General features: G+C 38.0%; 1 protein-coding gene across 2 annotated transcripts in view; it reads right to left on the reverse strand.

The window, feature by feature from the left end:
- Positions 1–21160, reverse strand: part of BACH1 (BTB domain and CNC homolog 1) — a 50778-nt gene that overhangs the window by 18002 nt on the left and 11616 nt on the right. For both annotated transcript variants that reach the window (XM_006155280.3, XM_027774500.1), the window contains exons 2-4: positions 7919–8212; positions 3202–4542; positions 221–427 (exon numbers count right to left, since the gene is read on the reverse strand). In XM_006155280.3, coding sequence (XP_006155342.1) covers positions 221–427; positions 3202–4542; positions 7919–8152 — 1782 coding nt within the window. In that variant the 5' untranslated portion in view covers positions 8153–8212. The remainder of the gene's footprint in view (positions 1–220; positions 428–3201; positions 4543–7918; positions 8213–21160) is intronic.

The following is a 21160-nucleotide window of genomic DNA, read 5'->3' on the forward strand; positions in this document are numbered from 1 at the left end:
CCCGAGAAGAGAATGGAGGAGAAGGGATTGTGGTGTGGCCACTCCCCCTGGCGGGTGATTTCTTGCTTTCTGTCTGTCTGCGTCTTTCTGGAGAACGCACACACCCTACAGCAAAAAAACGCTCAAAAAAAAAAAAAAAAAACCCTCAAATGTGGAATCCACAGATAAAAAACCCAGATATGAAAAGCTGACTGTAATAACAAGAAACTGGAACACTTACCAGTTTTTCAATTTCTGATTCAAGATTCTGTATACAGTCAAGTTTCCTCTTGCGACAGCGCTGTGCAGCAATTCTGTTTTTACTTCTTCTTCGAATATCATGAATACAATCCAGCTGTTCTGGAGTCAGCTTGTGCATTTTCAACAAGGATTGAAAATCATTTCGAGAGAGTGAAATAATTCGTTGTGCATTAAATGGCAGTTTTACCTAGAATACAAAATATCAGTAATCCTTGCTGAATTTTGTAATTATACTTAAATCTAAGAAGATGAAGATATAATTCTAGGTTTTTTTAGAGAATATCATTTAGATTTTTAAAAAACTGAATCTCTATTCGCAATTTCTATATAACCCATTATGATTAAAAAAACTTAGTTTAACTGATATATCTAATCTATTTTAGAGGACAAATTTGGAAGCAGGTATTTTTCAGCAATCAAATATATTATGATAAACATTAATGTATTTAAAATGGAAAGACATAAATACTACATACTAATATCCCACAGACCTCTTTATTTTTTTTTTCCTGCTGTAGAGCTCAATGAAGAAAGAAAGAGAGTGAGAAAGCAGGCCCCTGTGGGGAACATCGCACCATAATCCCTTGTCTTCCATTCTCTTTTTTTGAACATGTAAATACATGTTCCTGGTGTATTTCTCAAGTGGGTCTGGATGAACTGCGCAGCCAGCCATGTGGGATCCAGTAGTCTTAACCACTATGTCCCCAGCTGGCCCTCCTACAGACATCTTTATAATGTTTTTTTTTAATTGATTTTAAAAAACTTGAAAATTTTTTTGCAAGTCAAAATAAAATCTGTTTTTTTTTTTTTAGTATTACTATGAAGCAGTGATTTAATATTGACATAATAATGCCAGTGATTCCTACAGCACTTCAGGAAATGTATGTTTCTGTCAAGAAAATAATGACTTCACATAACTCATTTTAAAAGCTACACATTCTGATTGTCAATGTAGAAAAGGTTAGAAAAACCTTATGAATATTTTAAAGTCATTTTAAACATAAACTTGGAGAAAAGCTTTTAAAAACTTTTAAATAACAGAACTACGGGAATCTAATTGTGTTATCAAAATTGCAAACTGGACACTGACCAGTTAAGTCTGGCAACCTACTTAGCTTGCCTTAAAAGGCTTATAGAAATTAGTTACAAAAAACGTTTTAAATTTAAAAAATTTTATTTCTAACATTTTTTTCATAGTAATTCCAAATACTACATCTATAAATGTCAGCTATAAGCCATGCATACATGCTACTTCGTAAAACCATTAATCCACTTCATTCTAGTAGCCAAGGGAAAAAAACCTTCTTTCACACCTGTGCTACCTAACAGCTACGCAATCAAAGAAAATGCTAAAGAATAGAAAGAGAAACTGGAATCCTTATAATCTCTTGGAAAAATGGTGCACTGCTGCAGAAAGCAGTATGGCAGCTTCTCAGAACATTAACAAATTAACCACCAGAGGATCCAGTAATCTCACTCCTGGGTATTTACCCAAAAGAACTAAAATCTGATTCTTGAAAAGATTTCTGTGTCCTGTGTTCACTGCAGAACTATTCACAATAGCCAATATATAAAAACAACCTAAATGCCCTTGTACTGATGAATGGATAAATGGAATGTGAAATACTATTCCGCTTTATAAAAAGAAGGAAACTGCCACTTGCTACAACATGGATGAACTTAAGAAGATACACAAAGGGAAAGCAAGCCAGGCACAGAAGAACAAATCCTATATGGCCTCAGTTACCTAAAAAAAGTCAAACTCATAAAAACAGTAGAATGGTGGAGAAGGGCTAGAGGGAGGGGAAAAGGGGGAGTTGCTGTTCAATAGGTAAAATTTCAGTTATACAAGTTCTAGAGATCTGTGGTACAACATTGAGCCTATAGTTGAAAATATTGGGTTGTACACTTAAAATTTTTTTACAAGGAGAAAGGCAGACAGTGGCATAGCAGTAACATAACACTTTGCAAGGCTGAGCCTCATAGGAAGGTCCCAGGTTTGCATCTGGAGATCACTGCGAACATGCCAGGTGCACGTATGCCCATGATCTGAGGCAAGCTGAGGCTGGTGGTGGATCACAGTGTGGGGACCCTGTGCCTATTCCTCTGTTTCTCTCTGTTTCTTTCGATCATATAAGAAACTGATAAGCTTTGGGGGAAAAACTGTTTTAAGAGTACACATAATGTTTTTACCATAACCAAAAAATAAAGTATAAGAAATGAGGGAAAATGTACTAAGTTAAATAGAAAAGTAACTTGAAAAATAAATGCAAGTTGCAACTATAAAGAGAAAATCCAACTTTTAAAACTAAAATAATATTAAAAAGAAAGGATATTTTAAAAACAGAATTAACCAGATTTATATTTTACAAAAAGCAGCTTTAAAATACAAACTTTTGTACACAGAGTACACAGACCAAGATTGGTATGATCGATATGACACTAGCTATGTGTAACTCTTGCAAAATTATTAAAGACAGTTATTAAACTAATAACTGAAATAATAAGAGGAAATAAGAAAATCAATGGGCATACAAAATTAGATCCAAGAGAGCTTTACATTAGAAGCCATATTCCTACAACTAGTCACTGCTAAACCATTGTTAAGTGACTAATCTCAGGTCTAGAAATCTTTGTGGCAAAGAACAAGATTGAACATTTGTTGCACTTTTCCAGAAGTTACATAATGATCCTAAAAACATTCTTCTTCTTCTTCTTGGGACATGGCATTTGATTTAAGCAGCCAATGCATGAATCTACTCCCTAGTTAATATGAACAGACCTACTTGAAATAATGATCAAAGTTCTTCAAACTCCATCTCATCCTATAATTACTATGTATCAAGTGTCCTCCTCCCTCCCTGAGCCTGCTCATATCCTTAGTGATGCAACATGAGTTGACCCAGCATAAATCCCAATTAGTGGTTGTTAACAATGAATCAGGAACACACTCCTGCTCACCTCACATTCCTGTTCCCTTGCTGAACAGGATTCACTGTCTCCTTCTGTGTCTGTCTCAGAGTCGTCGCCCAAGCTAATCACACAAGCATATGGACAAGGTTCCTGCTGGGGTTCTGAAGCATAATCGTCGTTTCCAATTTCCAAACTGCTGGAACAGCCTTCGGTACTCAGAGTACTTATAAAAGGGCAGTTGACAGAACTTAATGTTGTAAAAGTTCTTTGACCTGGTTCTGGGCTCTCGCTGATCCTGATACCTAACCAGGGACACTCAGACCGTTTCTGTGAGTAGGTCTGTTCTGAGCCATCTTTGGCCATGGCGGGTGATAACTGAACCTGGCAAGGAGAGTCTGTGCTGCAAATGTCACTCCAGAAGCCTTTTGCTAGGTGTTCTGCCACTTCTCTTTCCACACTACTCCGATCACTAGATGCAAGGCTACTGTCTTCCTTGGGGCCTGAGTCAGATTTCAAATGTAAATCTTGACCTTCACCAAATGTTTTCTCTTCTTGAACATCTGTACCTGACAAGGGCTTTTCTGTTAACACTGTTGTGTTTTGCATACTAGCAAAATTCAAGTCACCATATTGGTCATATGTGTGTAAAAGAGAAAGAGAATAGAGTCCATGAGGGTCTGCAGAAGAATTGTGGGGGAAAGGAGTCATTTCTGATTTTTCAGTTGGGCACTGAGAAGCAAGATCTTTCTTCTTTGTTTCTTCATGTTCCATCGCTAATTTACTTTCTTCACATTTTAAAATCACCTGCAAATCTGCACAGTCTTGTGCTCCTCCTAGACATTCATTTTCAGAGGTCTCATTTGGCTGAACAGAAGCATGGACATCTTTGACACTAGACTCCACAGAGCGGATTCTGTCAGTTCCAAAAGCTTTTTGGAATTTTCTGTATTTGGGGCATAAAGATGGCAAAGCCAGGGCAGCATCTTTTTCTAAGCACATGGATTCACATGTCTGACTGGCACTGTCTTGTAGAGGTGGTGATATTTTTGAATTGCCTTGATACCTGCGGAGTTTACATTGAGGAGTCTGAACATTTTTATTTTCCAGAAAGTCTACTTCATCAATTTCTAGATCCCGCTGGTCCAAAAGTGAAAATTTAAGGTCTGTTTTCTGACAGTGTGGAGGAAAACATTTTTTTCTTGGGCATTCTTGCTGGTCTGCAGTGGAGTCCAAAAACTTAAATTTGAGAAACTGAAAGCAGGATTCCTCAATATTATGTACACTTAAAAATTCCACACACTTGCACACTTCATCCACATTGTCTTTACTTAAAATCAGTTTGGCAGTATAGGCAAACTGAATTAAAGGTTCAAATCCTTTAACTGTTACCTGTCGATATACAAAATAAAAACAAACACACCATTTGAAAGCTGTCCAACAGATTAAAAACAAGAGAAGTAGAAAGGGAATAGAAATGTGTAATTTATTTGTGATAATTATAAAATAAAATTTGGTAAGAAAAACTCTCCTAGGAAATGCACAACTAAGGAAGTCTGGAAAGGCAGGCTTGTCACACCCTCTTCGTCAAGATCACACCCTTCACTTTATAGATTCCACTCTTAATTGCACATGACCTATGGTTTACTAACATGAGGTAAAAACTGAAGACATTACATAACTTTCCCATATTAGCAGAAATAAACAATCTATGAAATAACGAAGGAAGGACACCACTTGCCCCCACACAGTGAAGTAACAGGTATCTGTTGCTTAGCCCAGCTCCTCACAGCCACTATGTTCCCAACAACTTTAACTACTGTACTTAAACTATGAATGTGAAAGGTTTAAGGATAAGAAACAACATATGTAAAGCACTTATAACGAAGTCCTGACCTATAGTAAATGCACATAAAATAGTAACTATTTTTATCTTATGCCAAACAATTCTAATAAAATTTTTAAAGATTTAGATTTTAAAAAGTACTCTAATTTAAGGTCTAAAATTTATGTCTTGGTACTGTTTACGCAAAGATTCATGGACTCTAGCTAATAAAACCTTTAAGTAGGAAAGTTCGCATTTATATTAAACCTGTCCTGTAAAGAAAAGAACAGAACCTGCTGAAATGGCTCATCCTGGGTTAAAATTAATCTTAAAACACTGAGTTCCTATTACAATAATCATGATATTAACAATTCTGATCTTCTTAAAAACATGCAAAACTGAAGCCAGCAGGTGGCATGGTGGTTAAGGCTCTGAGCTCCCATATGACCGATCATGGTTTGAGTCCTGCACCCAGTAGCTTGAAAATCATGCTGGTGTGTGCTCAAAATCCTGGGAGGATAATGGAGGTGAAGGGACTGTGGTGTGACCATCCCTCCAAGGGGGTGATTTCTCACTTTCCAAACTCTCTCTCTTTCTAATGACCACACACAAAAATCTAAAGGAAAAAAAAAAGCAAAACTGTAAGTATCTGACTTCTATGTGGCTAAAATAAAAATCAGTGACACCACCAGATGTTGGAAGAATACAGAGAAGCTGGCTCGCTCACACAATGCTCGTGAGAATATAAAATGGTACAGCCACTTTGAAACACAATTTGGCAGTTTATTATAAAACCTAACACACAACTACCATACTATCTGGCAATTATAGTCCTGGTCTTATATCCCAAAGAAGTGAAAATGTATATTCAAACAAAACCTGTGCACATATGTTCATAGCAACTTCATTTGTAACAGTCAAAAAACTAGAATTAGCCCAATTTCAACAGGTAAAAAGCTAAAACAACAACAACAAATGCCTAATACATCCATACTATGGAATATTACTCAGCAATAAAAACCAACCAATATTGATAAACACAATATGGATAATCAAAAGGGAATTATGCTAAGTGTTTTTTTTTAAAAAAAAAAAAAGTCCCCAAAGGTCACATATGTATGATTCATGTCCCTTTGCTAATTTACTTCACCATTTATATAACATTTATATAAAATTGTTATATAACATTCTTGAAATGGCAAAACTTTAGAAAAGGAAGACAGATTAGTGGTTCCCAGCGGTTAGGAATAGGAGGAGGAGGTAAGAGAATGAGAGGATGAGGGTGGGAAAGAGATGCGTGTGGTTTAAAAGGGAAAGATAAAGGGTCCTTGGGTGTTTAGTATCTTAACTGTGCTAGTAGATAATGGACCTTCACAGGGGATAAAACCATACAGAAAACATGCACACACACAATTAGTACAAGTAAAACTGGAGCAATCTGAATACCATGGGTAGATTGTTATCAACCTCAATATGCTGGTTGCAATACTACAATTTTGTACAATGTTATTAATAGGGGACCACTGAGCAAAGTGTAAAGGGGAACTCTGTGTTACCTCTTACAACTGCATATGAAGTTACAGTTACCTCAATAAAAATTTTAATTAATGTTAAGTGAAAATAACCAATAAGGCCATTAAGGTAGTGAGTTATACAATTATATTTTCAGTGTCATTATGATGAAGCACTTCAAATACTTAAAACGTGTAACTTACACTTCAACAAATAATTAGGTTGTCAGGAAAGTAATGACACATTTTTGCATAGAAAAACATGTCATGACTTTCCTGACAACCTAATAGAATGAAGGAATGAATGAACTTATGCATGCATGCATGCAAGAAGTATTCTTCCTCCTAAACCCATGAATCAAAGTCTGCTCTACTTTGAAAATCTCAAAAGGCACTGAGAAAATAATAGCCATAGCAAGTATATCTCTATTATGATACATGCTGTTCCTTTTTTAAAACAACGGCTAGTCTATAGTTGGCCTTTTATTGTCATTTTGTTGGTATTACACCATTCACTCTGACCACACCATAGACCTGAGAGAGAATCTATTTCTAAAACTGTAGCTACATTTCAATAGAAATATGATTGGTCAGCAACAAGCTAAACTGCACACTTAGTCTGCCATTTAGCCAACTCTATTCAACCAGGAATATCTCCCATAAATCTGTGATACACAAAGAAGTTCTACATTCTCCATATTCCTCTTAACCACTTCCCATTGTGTCCCAATGCCACACAGTCTGCTAGTAGTAATTATTAACTGGATAATGCAAGCTGTCCTAATAAGAGACAGTGTAATCAGCACTTCCCCACCTAAAGAAGAGGTCTCTTGATGGTAGTATGATCAAAGACTCAAACATTTATGAAGCTTGAGCTCCACAAAAAACCTAAGGAAAAAGATGTATAAAAAAGCAAGATCAAATTATTTCTTCTTTCTACCAATCTACAAAGATAGTCTCCAGAAAGAAGCAAGAGAGAGGAACACTAAAAGAGCACTCACTTTTCATGGAGGATATCTTAGGAAAATCGACTATTTATAGAACCCCAAACCTAGTCATAGTTGCCAATCACAGGAAAAAAGTCCATCGGGAGAGACTGTCACAAAGCATAGCCTCTCCAAATGTCATGCATGTCTATAATCCACTGGGTATGCCCAATAAGATCATTTTAGCAAAAAGAACATAACAGTAGGTCAAGTTATCCAATTGTTCAATAAATACTGTTAAACAGCATCCCAAATTAATGATTTTATATGTAAATATTATAATTTCTGTAAGAAAAAGCTAAAGAAATGGGTTGTAGCAGAACTTGGAAAATGTTTCTCAGCCACCTAACAAGGAAACTATGCCTTATTTTGAACTTTATAAACCATAAGGAACTTAAAAGTAAAATTAATTGACAATCAGACAGCAGGAACATGGACCTTCTCACCTCTTCTGGTAGAGTGATGTTAAGCTCTGCATCTGCCTGGCCTACAATTCTTGAGTGGAAGTAACTGCTGCATGCTGCCAACACAGACCGGTGGGCACGGAATCGCTGGCCCTCCACTAAGACGGTGACGTCGCACAGCACATCTTTCTTCCGCTGGTCATTCAGGCTGAGTAAGACGTTGGTGCTATGCACAGAGGATTCATAGGCAAAAACCGAGTTCTCACTCAGAGACATTCTGCGTAACAAATTATGTCGGGAAGTTCAGTGGAAAGCATTCTTCTAACTGTCATCAACCTGTAAAGATACATGCAAGATTTCCCTTAAATAACATCTTCTTTAAAAATCTTTTTAAAAATGACAATGTCAAATATAAATTAAAATACATATTCATCACTGAAACAAAAATGGAAATAAAAGCTTCTGGAGGAACAACCTAGAAATACTGATTTGATAACCCTCATTTAAGGATCTTTGAGGTTAGCCATGGTGGTAAAGTAGCATAGCACTTGCAATGCTGAAGCCATGTGGTAGAAGGTTATGGGGTTTACCTCCCAAGGTCTCTCTACACATGCCTATATACACATGTCTGTTTTCCTGGCTGGCTGAAGCTGGCAGTGAATGGCAGCATGGGGAACCTGCTGGAAGTACACTCTCTATAATAAAACATTTTTTAAAAAATAGGTTCCATTTTTTTTTCTGTTGCCAAAGGGTGTGTGTGCTAACCAGAGAGAGAGAGAGAGAGAGAATCCCTAAAAGGGGTGTGGTCATGCCACAATCATTTTTCCTCCATTTTTCCATCCCGTCGGGATTTTGGGAACACATGCATACATACCAGGTATGCTTTTTGGATCTGGCTCTCAATGCACCACACTTAATCACTGCATTATGGGGCTGCTTCTCTCCTCTTTCCCCCCTCCCCCCCATATCTCTCCCCAAAAAAACTGGCTCTTGACAATAACTGTTCTAATTTTAGGAAAAAGACTCTAGGAATACAGGAGGGAGAAAACATTTTGAATCAAAGAACTCATGGCTCTCTGAAAGTGAGACATTTCACACTGAGAAAATACCTACTATGAGCAAATAGATGGGCCTCGAACATTTCTGGGTGGCATCCTAACACTGCTGCTTTAAGACAGTTAATGAGTATGTGTATGTGGTAGGAAGGGAGGTCACCAAAGATCACTCTCTTGGATAAGGTTGAACAGTAGTTCAGGAGAATGGCTTTTCAACATCCTCCATGTGCCCCCCTGCCCCCGCGCCATTTCCCTTCTTCTGACTGATGTTAGGACGGTTTAGTGCTTCATAACAAGGGACAATTCTGCAAAAGGTAAAGTTCTTCTAACACAAAGAAAATGACTCTGATTTGTCATGTCAGATCTTATAGGAATGAGACTTTTTTTAAAGAAAGTCTCACTTTACACTAAAAGGTAAGCATCAAGTAAAACTATTTTCTTATTAAGAGCATGCTTTATCAGACACAGAAGCTCTTGATTTTCTCACAATGTTAAAACATAAAACAAAGATATGAGAAATGTTCATTTTTTTAAAATACTGACATGCAGTAGTCTCCAAACTTTTTTTTTAAAACTATATGTACTACAGGTAAAATAAATAAATAAATAAATACATAAAAAGAGTACCCTAAATCTCTCTATATAGATCTACATTTCATACATGTACTACCATCCTGGTATATTCTAAAGTACACAGAGTTCAAAGTAAGAGGTTAATGGAAGCTATAGTGTCTTTTCTTGGCCTCCTGCCAGCCTATGGTGAGCACTGTCAGGGGCTGTGGCAATCAGTGAAGTTCCCTGAGATGTTGTCCTGGTGACCCTCACTTCTGTTCTCTGTTACCTTACCCACTGCCTGAAACATGAGAGGCCCTCAAATGGTCAGTGGGCAAGTGTTAATAACTCTTATCTAAGTTGCAACACTCCAAACAAGAGAGAAGAAATAAGGAATATTAAAGCTCAGACAGACAAGATAGAATATGGGTGAACTATACCTCAATGACAGGTTATTTTAGTTGTAAACACATGAAATTCATTTATAAATTCTCTTTTACTTACTTTATTTTCCAAGCCCTCAATAGAGCTGAAATGTTAAGCTCCTCAGAAGTGGTCAGTGAAAACAAGATCGTTCGTTATGAGGTTAAACTTTTACCTAAGGTTAAGGCTCACAGCCTGTCATTTACTGATTCAGCATACCATACACAATCACTGGACACTTCAAAATAAAATACTAGAACTGAATCGACTTTTGAGTTATATCTGTACAAAAAAGTAAATTCCCTTTAGCAACTGCTTTTAATATTTCAGTTGTCAGCACAAGGAATTAGCATTAGGAGTAAAACAGAGAACTATCATCAAAGAAATGACGTGTCCCTTCTGGCTGGTAGCACACAAACCACTGCTTTCATTTTCCTCCAGACTGGCCTCCTTCCAGGAGTATACTCCTCGGCCAAGGTGAACTCAATGGCTGATCACTGTCTTCCTACATCACTGTACCCAGGTCCCAGCCTCCTTATTCTTTCCTGGTATCTGGCTTTCAAACCCTTAAAACAAATTTTACTTTGAATCTCATCATTCTGCTGAACACAGAACAGGCAGGAAAAAATATATTAAAGCACAGACAGACTGGTGATACTGTAAACTTAGGTGTGTAGTCCTAGGATCTCTGCACTGTTTACCAATCCTTTTAGATACCCATCTCCTGCTCTCCAAAATAGTTTAACAACTTGCTGCCTTTCTCCTCCATCAGTTCTCTTCCAGTAGAACACCAAAACTGGGATCTTGGGTTGGGGAAAATGCTCCTCCCACTATCACTAGCAGGATCCCTAATCTGTTGAAAACAAACTAAATGTCTTCTCTTGATCCCATCCTTTTGCTTTTCTAGGATCTTATTATACCTTCTCTCATATACAAGGGGGATTCAGAAAGTTTGTGGAAAAATGAAATTAAAGTACAAATTTATTTGGGCACAAAAAAAAATTTGAATTCCATGTATAATTTTTCCATAATACAAATTTTCCACGAACATTTTGAAGACCCCCATATAGCCAATCTCTACCTGACTGGTTCTTTCCCATGGTTTCTATTCATAAACATGCTTAAGTCTATTCAGACTGTCCTAAAAACTACTAATAGCAAATACCTATTATGATTTATTTCTGCACCAGGCATTGAGCTAAGTTTTGGACACAGTTTATCTCATTTACTCCCCACGCAAACCTCATGACATAGATTTTGTTCTTCCATCCCAATTTTACAAAGGAGAAAACAGGTTCACTGAGAAGTATGTTGGACAATATCAAAACATCAACAAGACTGAGAAGGGGAATTCATATAAAGCAAGTATTTTTAACTATTCCATTAAAGATTCCCTGGGTCTCAAGATGACTACGGAAAAAAAAAAAAAATTCCCACACCTTCACGCTAGAGCTACTGTCAGCCCACTTTTGTGCATTTGTGGCCCACTGGTTCTCATCTTGCCACCAGATCGCTCACCACTCACCTCAAATTTGAAAGAATTTGCTCTGGGATCAACACCTGGTTAAGCAGTTTTCAGAAACACATCACCTCATGGGTTCTCATTCAACTTACAGATTTGCTGCCCTTGGGTAAGAGGACAACCCCAAATCCTATCAGCTACATCTAAAAGAAGACAGCAAATCAGGCAGTTAAGACAAAGAGCCACCCAGGGTACACCCCTAAGAAGAGGTGGTCTCTAGAGGAGAGCAAGCACACCACACACCATGACTGACAGTGCTCACATCAGAAAACTGGGGCTCACTCTTGAAGCCTCCTTCAGTCAGGTCCATGTGGCCGACCTACTCCGAGTCCCTCTGCCCCTGTCTGTCGACAATGAGGTAGCTTTTCCCCATCTGCCTTATCACTTTCTAATCCAAACCATCAATGGCTCCTGTCTGGATAAACACTGTTTATCCTTTGGCAATGATTCACAAGCTCATACACAAAAATAGTTTTATAAAATAAAAAGTGAGTGTTTCGCATATCAGTATTTTATCCTTATAGTATGCAAAGTACTATATATTCTATTCTTGTACTATTTATAAAAAAAAAAATCCAATTGTAATCCATTCAATTTCAATACTCACTAATGGACCAGCACAACATATACCGAAAAATACATAGGCCCAATGGTTACCAGTCAGGGATTAGAATCTTATCCTGAGTTCAAATCCTAGCTCTGCCACTTAATACCTATATAACTTTGGCCAAGTTGCTTATCCTAGTGTGTCTCGGTTCCCTCATCTATAAAACAGGAATAACACCACCTTACTGGAATACTGTAAAGTTCACATGAGAAAAGAGTTTAAGGTTTCAGCATAGAGCTGGTCCAGAGCAAGCAAAGAGTAAATATTAGCAGCTACTATTGTTTATAATATTTAACGAAAGTCTTATATCTCATTTATAAGAGAAGGTGTTCAGAGAAGGCGTTAGATCCCAGAGAAGCAAGGATGGTATGGGATCAAGAGAAGACATTAAAGGCTTGTTTTCAACAGAATTAGGGAGCCTGATCGTGGTAGTGGGAAGAGCATTTTTTCTTATATAACAAGAATAAATTGTAGTCTCTATTGATATCCTCCAATTTATTCTTTCTATATCAAATTGATTTCTCCCTTGCTGAAAACCCCTGGTGTTTTCCACATTTCTTATGATCACTTCAAAATCTTTACCAAGTACTCAAAACCTATGTAGATGAATTTTTCATTCATTAATCCAACCTCATCTCAAGCCACTATCTCCCTCTCTTGCTATTCTCTTCACCATCCTTTCCTTCTCGCCCCACATGCACTAAGCTTTTACTAATTGCAGGAGCTTTGTATATAACCAGGACTTCTACTCTTCAGCTAGCCAACTCTTCACCTTTTAGGTCTCAGCTTAAATGTCACAACCTTGCCTTACCTGTTCTCTGCCATAACACAAGCAAGTAACAGAGTACCCAATCCAAGACAAGGACATGCTGCTTGCTATGGTTTAAATGGATCCCCCAAGATTTCACATATTAAAATTCAGTGAGCCACTGTAACAGTATTAAAATGGGGGAAATTTAATCCTGCTATGGGATTAAGAGGTGGGGCCTTCGGGAGGTGAGTAGACATCAAAATAAGCCCCCATGAGTGGATGGATACTCCTAGGTTTATAAGGAGACAGGGAAAGACACAGACATGCATGCTCTTGCTGTCTCACCACATGATACCCTCATGTTACTCATCAGGAAGAAGGCCCTCCCCACATGTAACCCCTGGAACTTTGACCTCCAAATCTGAGCCTCTTTTTTTTTTAATAGATTACCCAGACTCAGGTATTTCTTTACTAGCAATACAATAGATTAGACCACTACTAAATGAATGAGTTGACATTTTCAAAACAAACCCAGAATCTAGGATGTCTAGAGCTTCCAAATAGCCCTGTCAGCTATTCCAATGTATATGGAAATAATTCCATTAGGCCAAGCAATCAGAGAAAAGTTCTTGGATGCCATTTACAGAGCCATGAAGGACAAAAAGGGGGCTCCAGCTCATCACTCTGGTACTGAGAAACGTATCTGCAAGACAAGAGCACTGGCAATTATAAATATAGTCAATACTACTGGCTTATAGGAATAAGGACACCTCAACCTTGGCTTTCATTGGGATAGGCACTATGGAAAATGTGATGAAAATCAATTTTCCTAATTCTCAAAATACTGTAAGTGGTCTGTAATCCATTTTTACCCAATAACTTTATTATGTAATGACTATGCCAAATAAAAATGGTCATGTCCTTCTAACATCTATCAGGCAAGTTCTAATATTTTTTCAAACATAAAAAATAAAATATGACACTCCTGTCTTCTAGATCAAAAATTCCATTTACTAACACTAAATTTAGATTACTACGTTACACCTAAATTGTTCTATATTCTTAGAAATATACATTGTTGCTATATTTCAAAATAAAGGTTTGCTGACCTTAGCAAATTGCTGAATCATTCACTAATGTTGATAAAGGATGAACAGGCATTTTAAAACTTCCTGTTCAATTTGGAAATAACTTCTACTCTCTGCTTAATATATACAATTTAAGCTTTAATATAAATTACCACTTGGTGTTTTTGATTTCATAATAGTACAGAAAATAAGATGCTATGGCCTTACAACTGTTTAATAACTTTAAAGTAGTTTAGCGGGGGAGGGGGGATCTAAGGTAAACATCTGATCATAGAATGAGGTACAGTGTTTAATGTTAGGTCGTCGGAAAAACCATGATGTCTTTTTCTATGTTTTTCTCTGCAAAAATGCATCATGACTTTTCTGAGGACCCAATACAACAGAAATTTAGAAGGTAACTTTGTATGAGGATAATGGTCCATGTGTACAAAAAAGCTAGTTTTATTTACCTCAAGCCTCATAGGACTATACTGTATTTTAACATTCAATGTATAAGGTACAATAATATAACACCAAGGATTTGTTTAAAAGAAAAAGGCTGGGACCGGCAGTTAGCCTAATGGCTATGGTGCTGGACTCCCACATAGTCAACCACGGTTCGCGTCCTGGACCCAGTGGCTTAAAACTCACGCCGGGCGCGTGTGCGTGCGTGCCCAAGATCCCGAGAGGAGAATGAAGGGATTGTGGCGTGGCCATCTCCCCTGGGGGGTGATTTCTCGTTTTCTGTCTGTCTCTCTCTGTCTGGCGAGCGCATGCGCTCTAAAGCAAAACCCTCTCCCCCCAAACAAGAGAAAAAGGCTTCCAGGTCCAGATGGTGGTACAGTAACATGTTTTGCAAGGATGGACTAACATGGGAAGATCCTGAATGCCTGCCCTGGAGACTCCCTGTGCACACAGGGTATGTGTGCATGCCTGTGATCTAGGCTGGGGGTAGCCTGCAGTGTGAGGAACCAGCTGGGAATACTTATCTGTCTGTCTCTCTGTCTCTATCTCTCTCATGGAAGAATTAAAAAAACTAAAAACAAAGACAGGAACGGGACCAGCACTTGGTGTAATGGCTATGTCACAGGACTCCCATGTAGTTAAATGCAGTTCAAGTCCCAGACCCGGTTGCTTAAATTCATGCAAGGCACATGTGTGCCCAAGATCCCAAGAGGAAAATGCGGAGAAGGGATTGTGGCGTGGTCATCCCCCCATGTGGGGTGATTTCTCGCTATCTGCTCTCTCTCTCTGGCGAGCCCATGCGCCCTATAGCAAAAACCTACCCCCCCCCCCAAAAAAAAATCTACTGAGCAATAACAAAGGTTCTTTCTACCAGTGTTTACCTATGTCCCTTAATGCTCTAGGTGCCATGAAAATGCAAATAAAAAACAGTCCCGGGAACCAGCAGTTAGCATAATGGCTATGTTGCTGGACTCCCACGTAGTCGACCGTGGTTCATGTCCCAGACCCGGTGGCTTAAAATTCACGCCAGGCGCGTGTGCGTGCGTGCCCAAGATCCCGAGAGAATGGAGGAGAAGGGATTGCGGCGTGACCATCCCCCCTGGGGGGTGATTTCTCGCTTTCTGTCTCTCTGTCCCTCTGTCTGTCTGGTGAGCGCACACGCCCTATAGTGAAAAACCTTTCTCCCCCCCAAAAAAACACCAGACCCTATTTTTGAGTACATAAGCTACATATATTAAAAATGAGAATGATGTCTTGGGGCAAAGACAACAAAGACCACAATCAATTTATACAAGGATGTAGACATTCTGAAAGGTATATACTTGTAGAAAGTCATTTAACCACATATTTAATGAATGAGAACAATTATTTTTAAAGTAATTCTATTAGTCAGAGGTGTGAGTGTGTGTGTGTATGTCTGTATATATGTATAGTTGACCACAGGTAATAACCAGTGGACAGCAGAAATGGCAAGCATGGCCTTTAATAAAAAGAATACCTTGAATCTGCTGCCTGGTTGATTCTTTAGAACCTAACTTTCTCTTCTTTCTAGTGGTCATATGGAATTTCTACCTTTCCCTACCTTTCCCAGTTGCTCTGGCCTAACACAACTTTCAGCACCTTGTTAATTACACACTTTCACCTCACTCTATTTCAGGGCTAACCTTTCAATAGTACAGAAGACAGGCAAATTCTTCTCACCACATTGTTCTTGGCTCCTTTTTAGGCTACAGAAATTCCAAGATAGTTTCTGTTACAATATACACAAGATATCCAGAGGGGGAGTGTTCTGCAATTAGGTGAACCTTATCTTCAATTTTTCAAGTGGATGGCAGAGACCCAACAGTATCATGTATACACATTTAGTCCTTTGACTTTTCTTTGAGGGCATCTATAAAAATAATTATTTTTAAATTTAAGGTGGAGATGATGATAAGAAATAATCTTTTTTAAAGGAATGACTTTTTTTTACTACTCCCAATTTTGATGAAACCCTAACACAAAAAAATTTGGGGAATTCAAATCAGAACAGTAGTGTAAGACCTCAATCGTCTCCACTTCCTAAGACCTGATTCACTTACCAGGAAGAGCCAGAAAGAGCAACTCAGTAACCAGCACCTGTGATTTTCTTAACCTTTTGCAGGATTAAATATCGCAACTGTTAAACTTATGTATCTGATTATCCCATTTTCTAAAATTATTTATCTTGGTCTTAAGAAAAACCTTAAGTATGAATGGATAAAACATAAGGTTGGGGGACCAACAATTAGCGTAATGGCTACGTTGCTGGACTCCTATGTAGTCGACAGCGGTTCACGTCCCGGACCCGGTGGCTTAAAACTCACACCAGGCGCGTGTGCGTGCATGCCCAAGATCCCAAGAGGAGAATGGAGGAGAAGGGATGTGGCATGGTCATCCCCCCCTGGGGGGGGATTTCTCGCTATCTGTCTCTCTGTCTCTCTCTGGCTGGCTGGCGAGGGGACGCCCCCTATAGCAAAAACCTCTCCAAAAAAACCCATAAGGTTGGATATATATTTTTAGATGAAAAAGCATAGAAGCATACATTTTTGAAAGGCTGAATGAAAACAGAAAACAAAAAATATGAACTAAATGGCAGGGGTACTTAATAGCAACAAAAACATTGTTGAGGCCAGCAGATGACATAATGGTTATATCACTGGACTCCCACATGGTCAACCATGGTTTGAGTCCTAGGCCTGGTGGCTTGAAACTCACGCCGGGCACATGTGCATGCATGCCCAAAATCCCAAGAGGAGAGAGAAGGAGAAGAGACTATGGCATGGACATCTCCCCTGGGAGGTGATTTCTCACTGTCTATCTGTCTCTCCAGAAAGTGCATGGGTCCTATAGGAAAAAGCTCTTAAAAACAAAAAAGAGATGACGTTGTTTCTTAAAGAATTTTATCATTTTAAATGAGAAAAATGACCTGCTAATTTATATTAAAACTATATGTAAATCTACAGACACAAGTGTTTTTAAAATGAAAAGTCACTACAATTTTTGTAGGTAATGATTATTTCAACATTATGTGAGGCCTCATACAGGGAAAGTTGGGCTTTTTTCCATTTACTTTTCCTAATATTGAAAATTATATAGTTATGTCATGAATCCTTTATTATATTTATTGATTTAAGCCATATTTAAAATTATAAAACTAAGGTTAAGCTTACATGGGATGAGTGTAAACTGTTAAAGAAATTCGAAGACGTTGTTGATAGACTCATCTACTCAGAAGTTAGAAAGGATTTTCTTAACCTCCCAACAAATTCAACTTCATTCATTCTAGGTCATAAGTTTAGAATAGCTTGGATGATAATAAAGTAACAGAGAAGGAACCTAGGAAATCAAAGCTCCAGAACCAAAAGAAGACCAACAGATTCCACTGTTACACTTTCTTACTAAAAAGAATTTAAGAAACAATGGAGTCTTTTATTTATGTAACCTATCTGGCAGTTACTCCAGTCTTAAGAGAACTGTTATCTTTATGCTATGAAAATAGAACTTGTCCATACCAATAAAGCTTATTTACTGAACTTATGTTTTCTATCTTATACTTGTCAGTTATTTTTTTTATGAATTCTGATTTATACAGAAAAAACTGCATCTACGTAACGTATATAGTTCAATGAGCTTTGACAATTGTACATGCACAACCAAGATAGAAAAGTTTCCATCACTCTTCAGAATTCTTTATGCTCCTTTAAGGTCTCTGTGTTCTTTGGATAACCAATGATCTGCTTTATATCACCACACATCACTGTGTGCTTTTAAAAATTTTTATATAAATGGAATCACACATTATATATTTGTTTTTTGTATTCAATATACTATTATGTAGATATCCTATCATTGATTCATTATCCATTTAACTGTTGATGGACTGTTCTTGATTGAGGATTACTGAAAATAAAGTTTCAATGAGCACTTGTATAAACATAGATTTTTTTTTTTTTTGAGGTAAATAAATACCCAAGAGAAGAGCTGAGTGATATGGTAAGGTATATCTAACTTCTTAGAAATTGCTGAATAGTTTTCCAAAGAGATTATATCATTTTACATTGTCAACAGCAATATATGACAATTCCACTTTCTCTACATTCTCATAAACTTTTGGTACTACCATTTTTTTTTTTTTTGAGAGGTTTTCGCTATAGGGCGCGTGCGCTCACCAGACAGAGAGAGAGACAGAAAGTGAGAAATCACCCCCCAGGGGAGATGGTCATGCCACAATCCCTTCTCCTCCATTCTCCTCTCGGGATCTTGGGCATGCACGCACACGCGCCTGGCGTGAGTTTTAAGCCACTGGGTCCGGGATGCGAACCGCGGTCAACTACGTGGAAGTCCAGCAACACAGCTATTACGCTAACTGCTGGTTCCCAGGAACTACCATCTTTTGAAACTTAGCTATTCTAATGAAAAGTACAATGATATCTGACTGAGGTTTTGTTGTTTTAGAGAGATTTTTGCTATAGGGCACAGTCACTCACCAGAGACAGACAGGAAATGAGAAATCACTCCCCAGGTTGGATGGCCAGGCTCCAATCCCTTCTCCTCCATTCTCCTCTTGGGACTTTGGGCACACGCACGCTTGCACCTGGGGTGAGTTTTAAGCCGCCAGGTCCAGGACTTGAACTGCAGTCAACAATGTGGGAGTCCAGCAACATAACCATTATGCCATCTGTTGGCCTCCCTCACTGAGGTTTTAATTTGCATTTCTTAACAACTAATATTTTTGGGCATCATTAAATGTCCTTATTGGCCAGGTACGTATCTTCTTTTGTGAAATATATGTTCAATTCTGCTGGACTTCTTTATTCTTTTTCTTTTTTTTGGGAGAGATTTTTGCTATAGGGCGTGTGTGCTCACCAGAACGACAGAGAGAGACAGAGAGACAGAAAGCGAGAAATTACCCCCCCATGGGGGATGGCCATGCCACAATTCCTTCTCCTCCGTTCTCCTCTTGGGATCTTGGGCACGCACGCACACGCGCCTGGCGTGAGTTCAAGCCGCCGGGTCTGGGACTCGAACCGCGGTCAACTACATGGGAGTCCAGCGACACAGCCATTACGCTAACTGCTGGTCCCGGGACTTCTTTATTCTTGATTTAGAACAGTCTGTAGAATTTTGATTAAGCTTGCAATGAAACTATAGCTCAATTTAGGGCAAACCAATATCTAAACAACATTGAGTCCTCCAGTACATGAACATGACATTTCTCTCCATTGACTCAGGTCTTCTTTAATTTCTCTCCTCATTATAATTATGTTTTTAGTAAAGAGGGCTTACATGTCTTTTGCTAAATTTACTTCTAAGTATTTGATGTTTCTGTGGTTACTAAAAATTGACTTGTTTTTAAATTCATGGGTTCCTTTTTTTGTAGCTACTATGTAAACAAAATTTTTTAATATTAACTATGAATTCTACAACCTTACTTAATTCACTTAATTAGTTCTAATTGTCATTGTTTCATAGTAAATCAAGTTTCCTCAGATTTTGTATATACACAATCATGTTATCTGCAAATAAGAGATAGTTTTACTTCTTCCCCAGTTTTATTTCTCATTCTTTTTCTTCCCTTATCACAATGATTGAATAATGAGAGTGGTGAGAATGGATGTCCTTGCCTTATTCTCTTAAGAAGAATGTGGTATTTTACCACTAAGCATGATATTAAATGTAGCTTTTTAAGATGAGGTGCAGTATTTACTATGCCAGTTAACATTATTCTCTCACAAGAGACTTGGGGGACACCGGGGAAAGCAAAGAATGAAAAATTTCCCCAAAGACTGAAATTCCAAACTGACTCAGCCTCCTCCAAGACATGCTTAACATTATTTTCTAAGTACTCATACCTCCCATATCCCTAAGATCCCACAGTCAAGACCTAGAGATGAGGGGAAAAGAACTGTTTACAGGGAGCACACATAAGCACTTACAGACTATCTAGCCCAGCTCTGTGGCTCAGTGGTAAAGTGCTGCTCAAGAGAAGCCAGATCCCACATGGTGACCACAGCCTGAATCACTGGCTGGTCAACCTGAAATTCACCAGGCATGTGGGTGAGTGCCCAGAAGTAGATGGGCTGAATGAAGGAATGAAAAAAGGTGATCAGAGCATGACCCAACCCTGTGGAGAGTGTTTCTCTCGCTCGCTCGCCCTCCCTCTCTCTCTCTCTCTCTCTCTCTCTGGTACACGCATGCATGCTCTATTGTGAATAAAGAAAAAAAGATTGTATCAGATCCTACAAGTGTAAAAGCAAGGTGTTCTAAAGATAACTAGGGGTGGATAGTATAAAATAGTGTTTAACAAATCAATCTACTCCTCTACCAGAAGGGCAAATTATTTTACATTTCTGTGACATTTCCTTTTTCTCTGTTTCTCTTTTCTTTTTAACTGGCAAATTAGGAACACTTTTTGTTACAGACAATTAAGTAAAACAATATATATAAATATATAAATATATAGATATATACACACACACACACACACATTATATGCCTAGCATATAATGTACGCTCAATTATCAGTAACTATTATCTGAATTCAATACTTGAAATGTATTTGACTGACAGTGAAAGAGTAGGGAAAAGGTCTAGTAGCAGACTACTTACCTCAATGCCTAATACTGATACAGACATAATAAGATAAACACCATTAACAAGCTTTCAATCTCCAGAACAGAAAAATAATGGAAGACTTAATTATAGTTATATAACAGAATGTAAATATTATTAACCTTAACAAAATAAAAGTAAAATTGACAGTCTGGGAAGTGGGATCAGAAAGACTGGAAATGAAAAGTAGATACTGCCTTAGATTAATA

This window comes from Tupaia chinensis, unplaced genomic scaffold (assembly GCF_000334495.1).
Source record: "Tupaia chinensis unplaced genomic scaffold, TupChi_1.0 Scaffold000443_1, whole genome shotgun sequence".
Classification (NCBI taxonomy): Eukaryota; Metazoa; Chordata; class Mammalia; order Scandentia; family Tupaiidae; genus Tupaia; species Tupaia belangeri.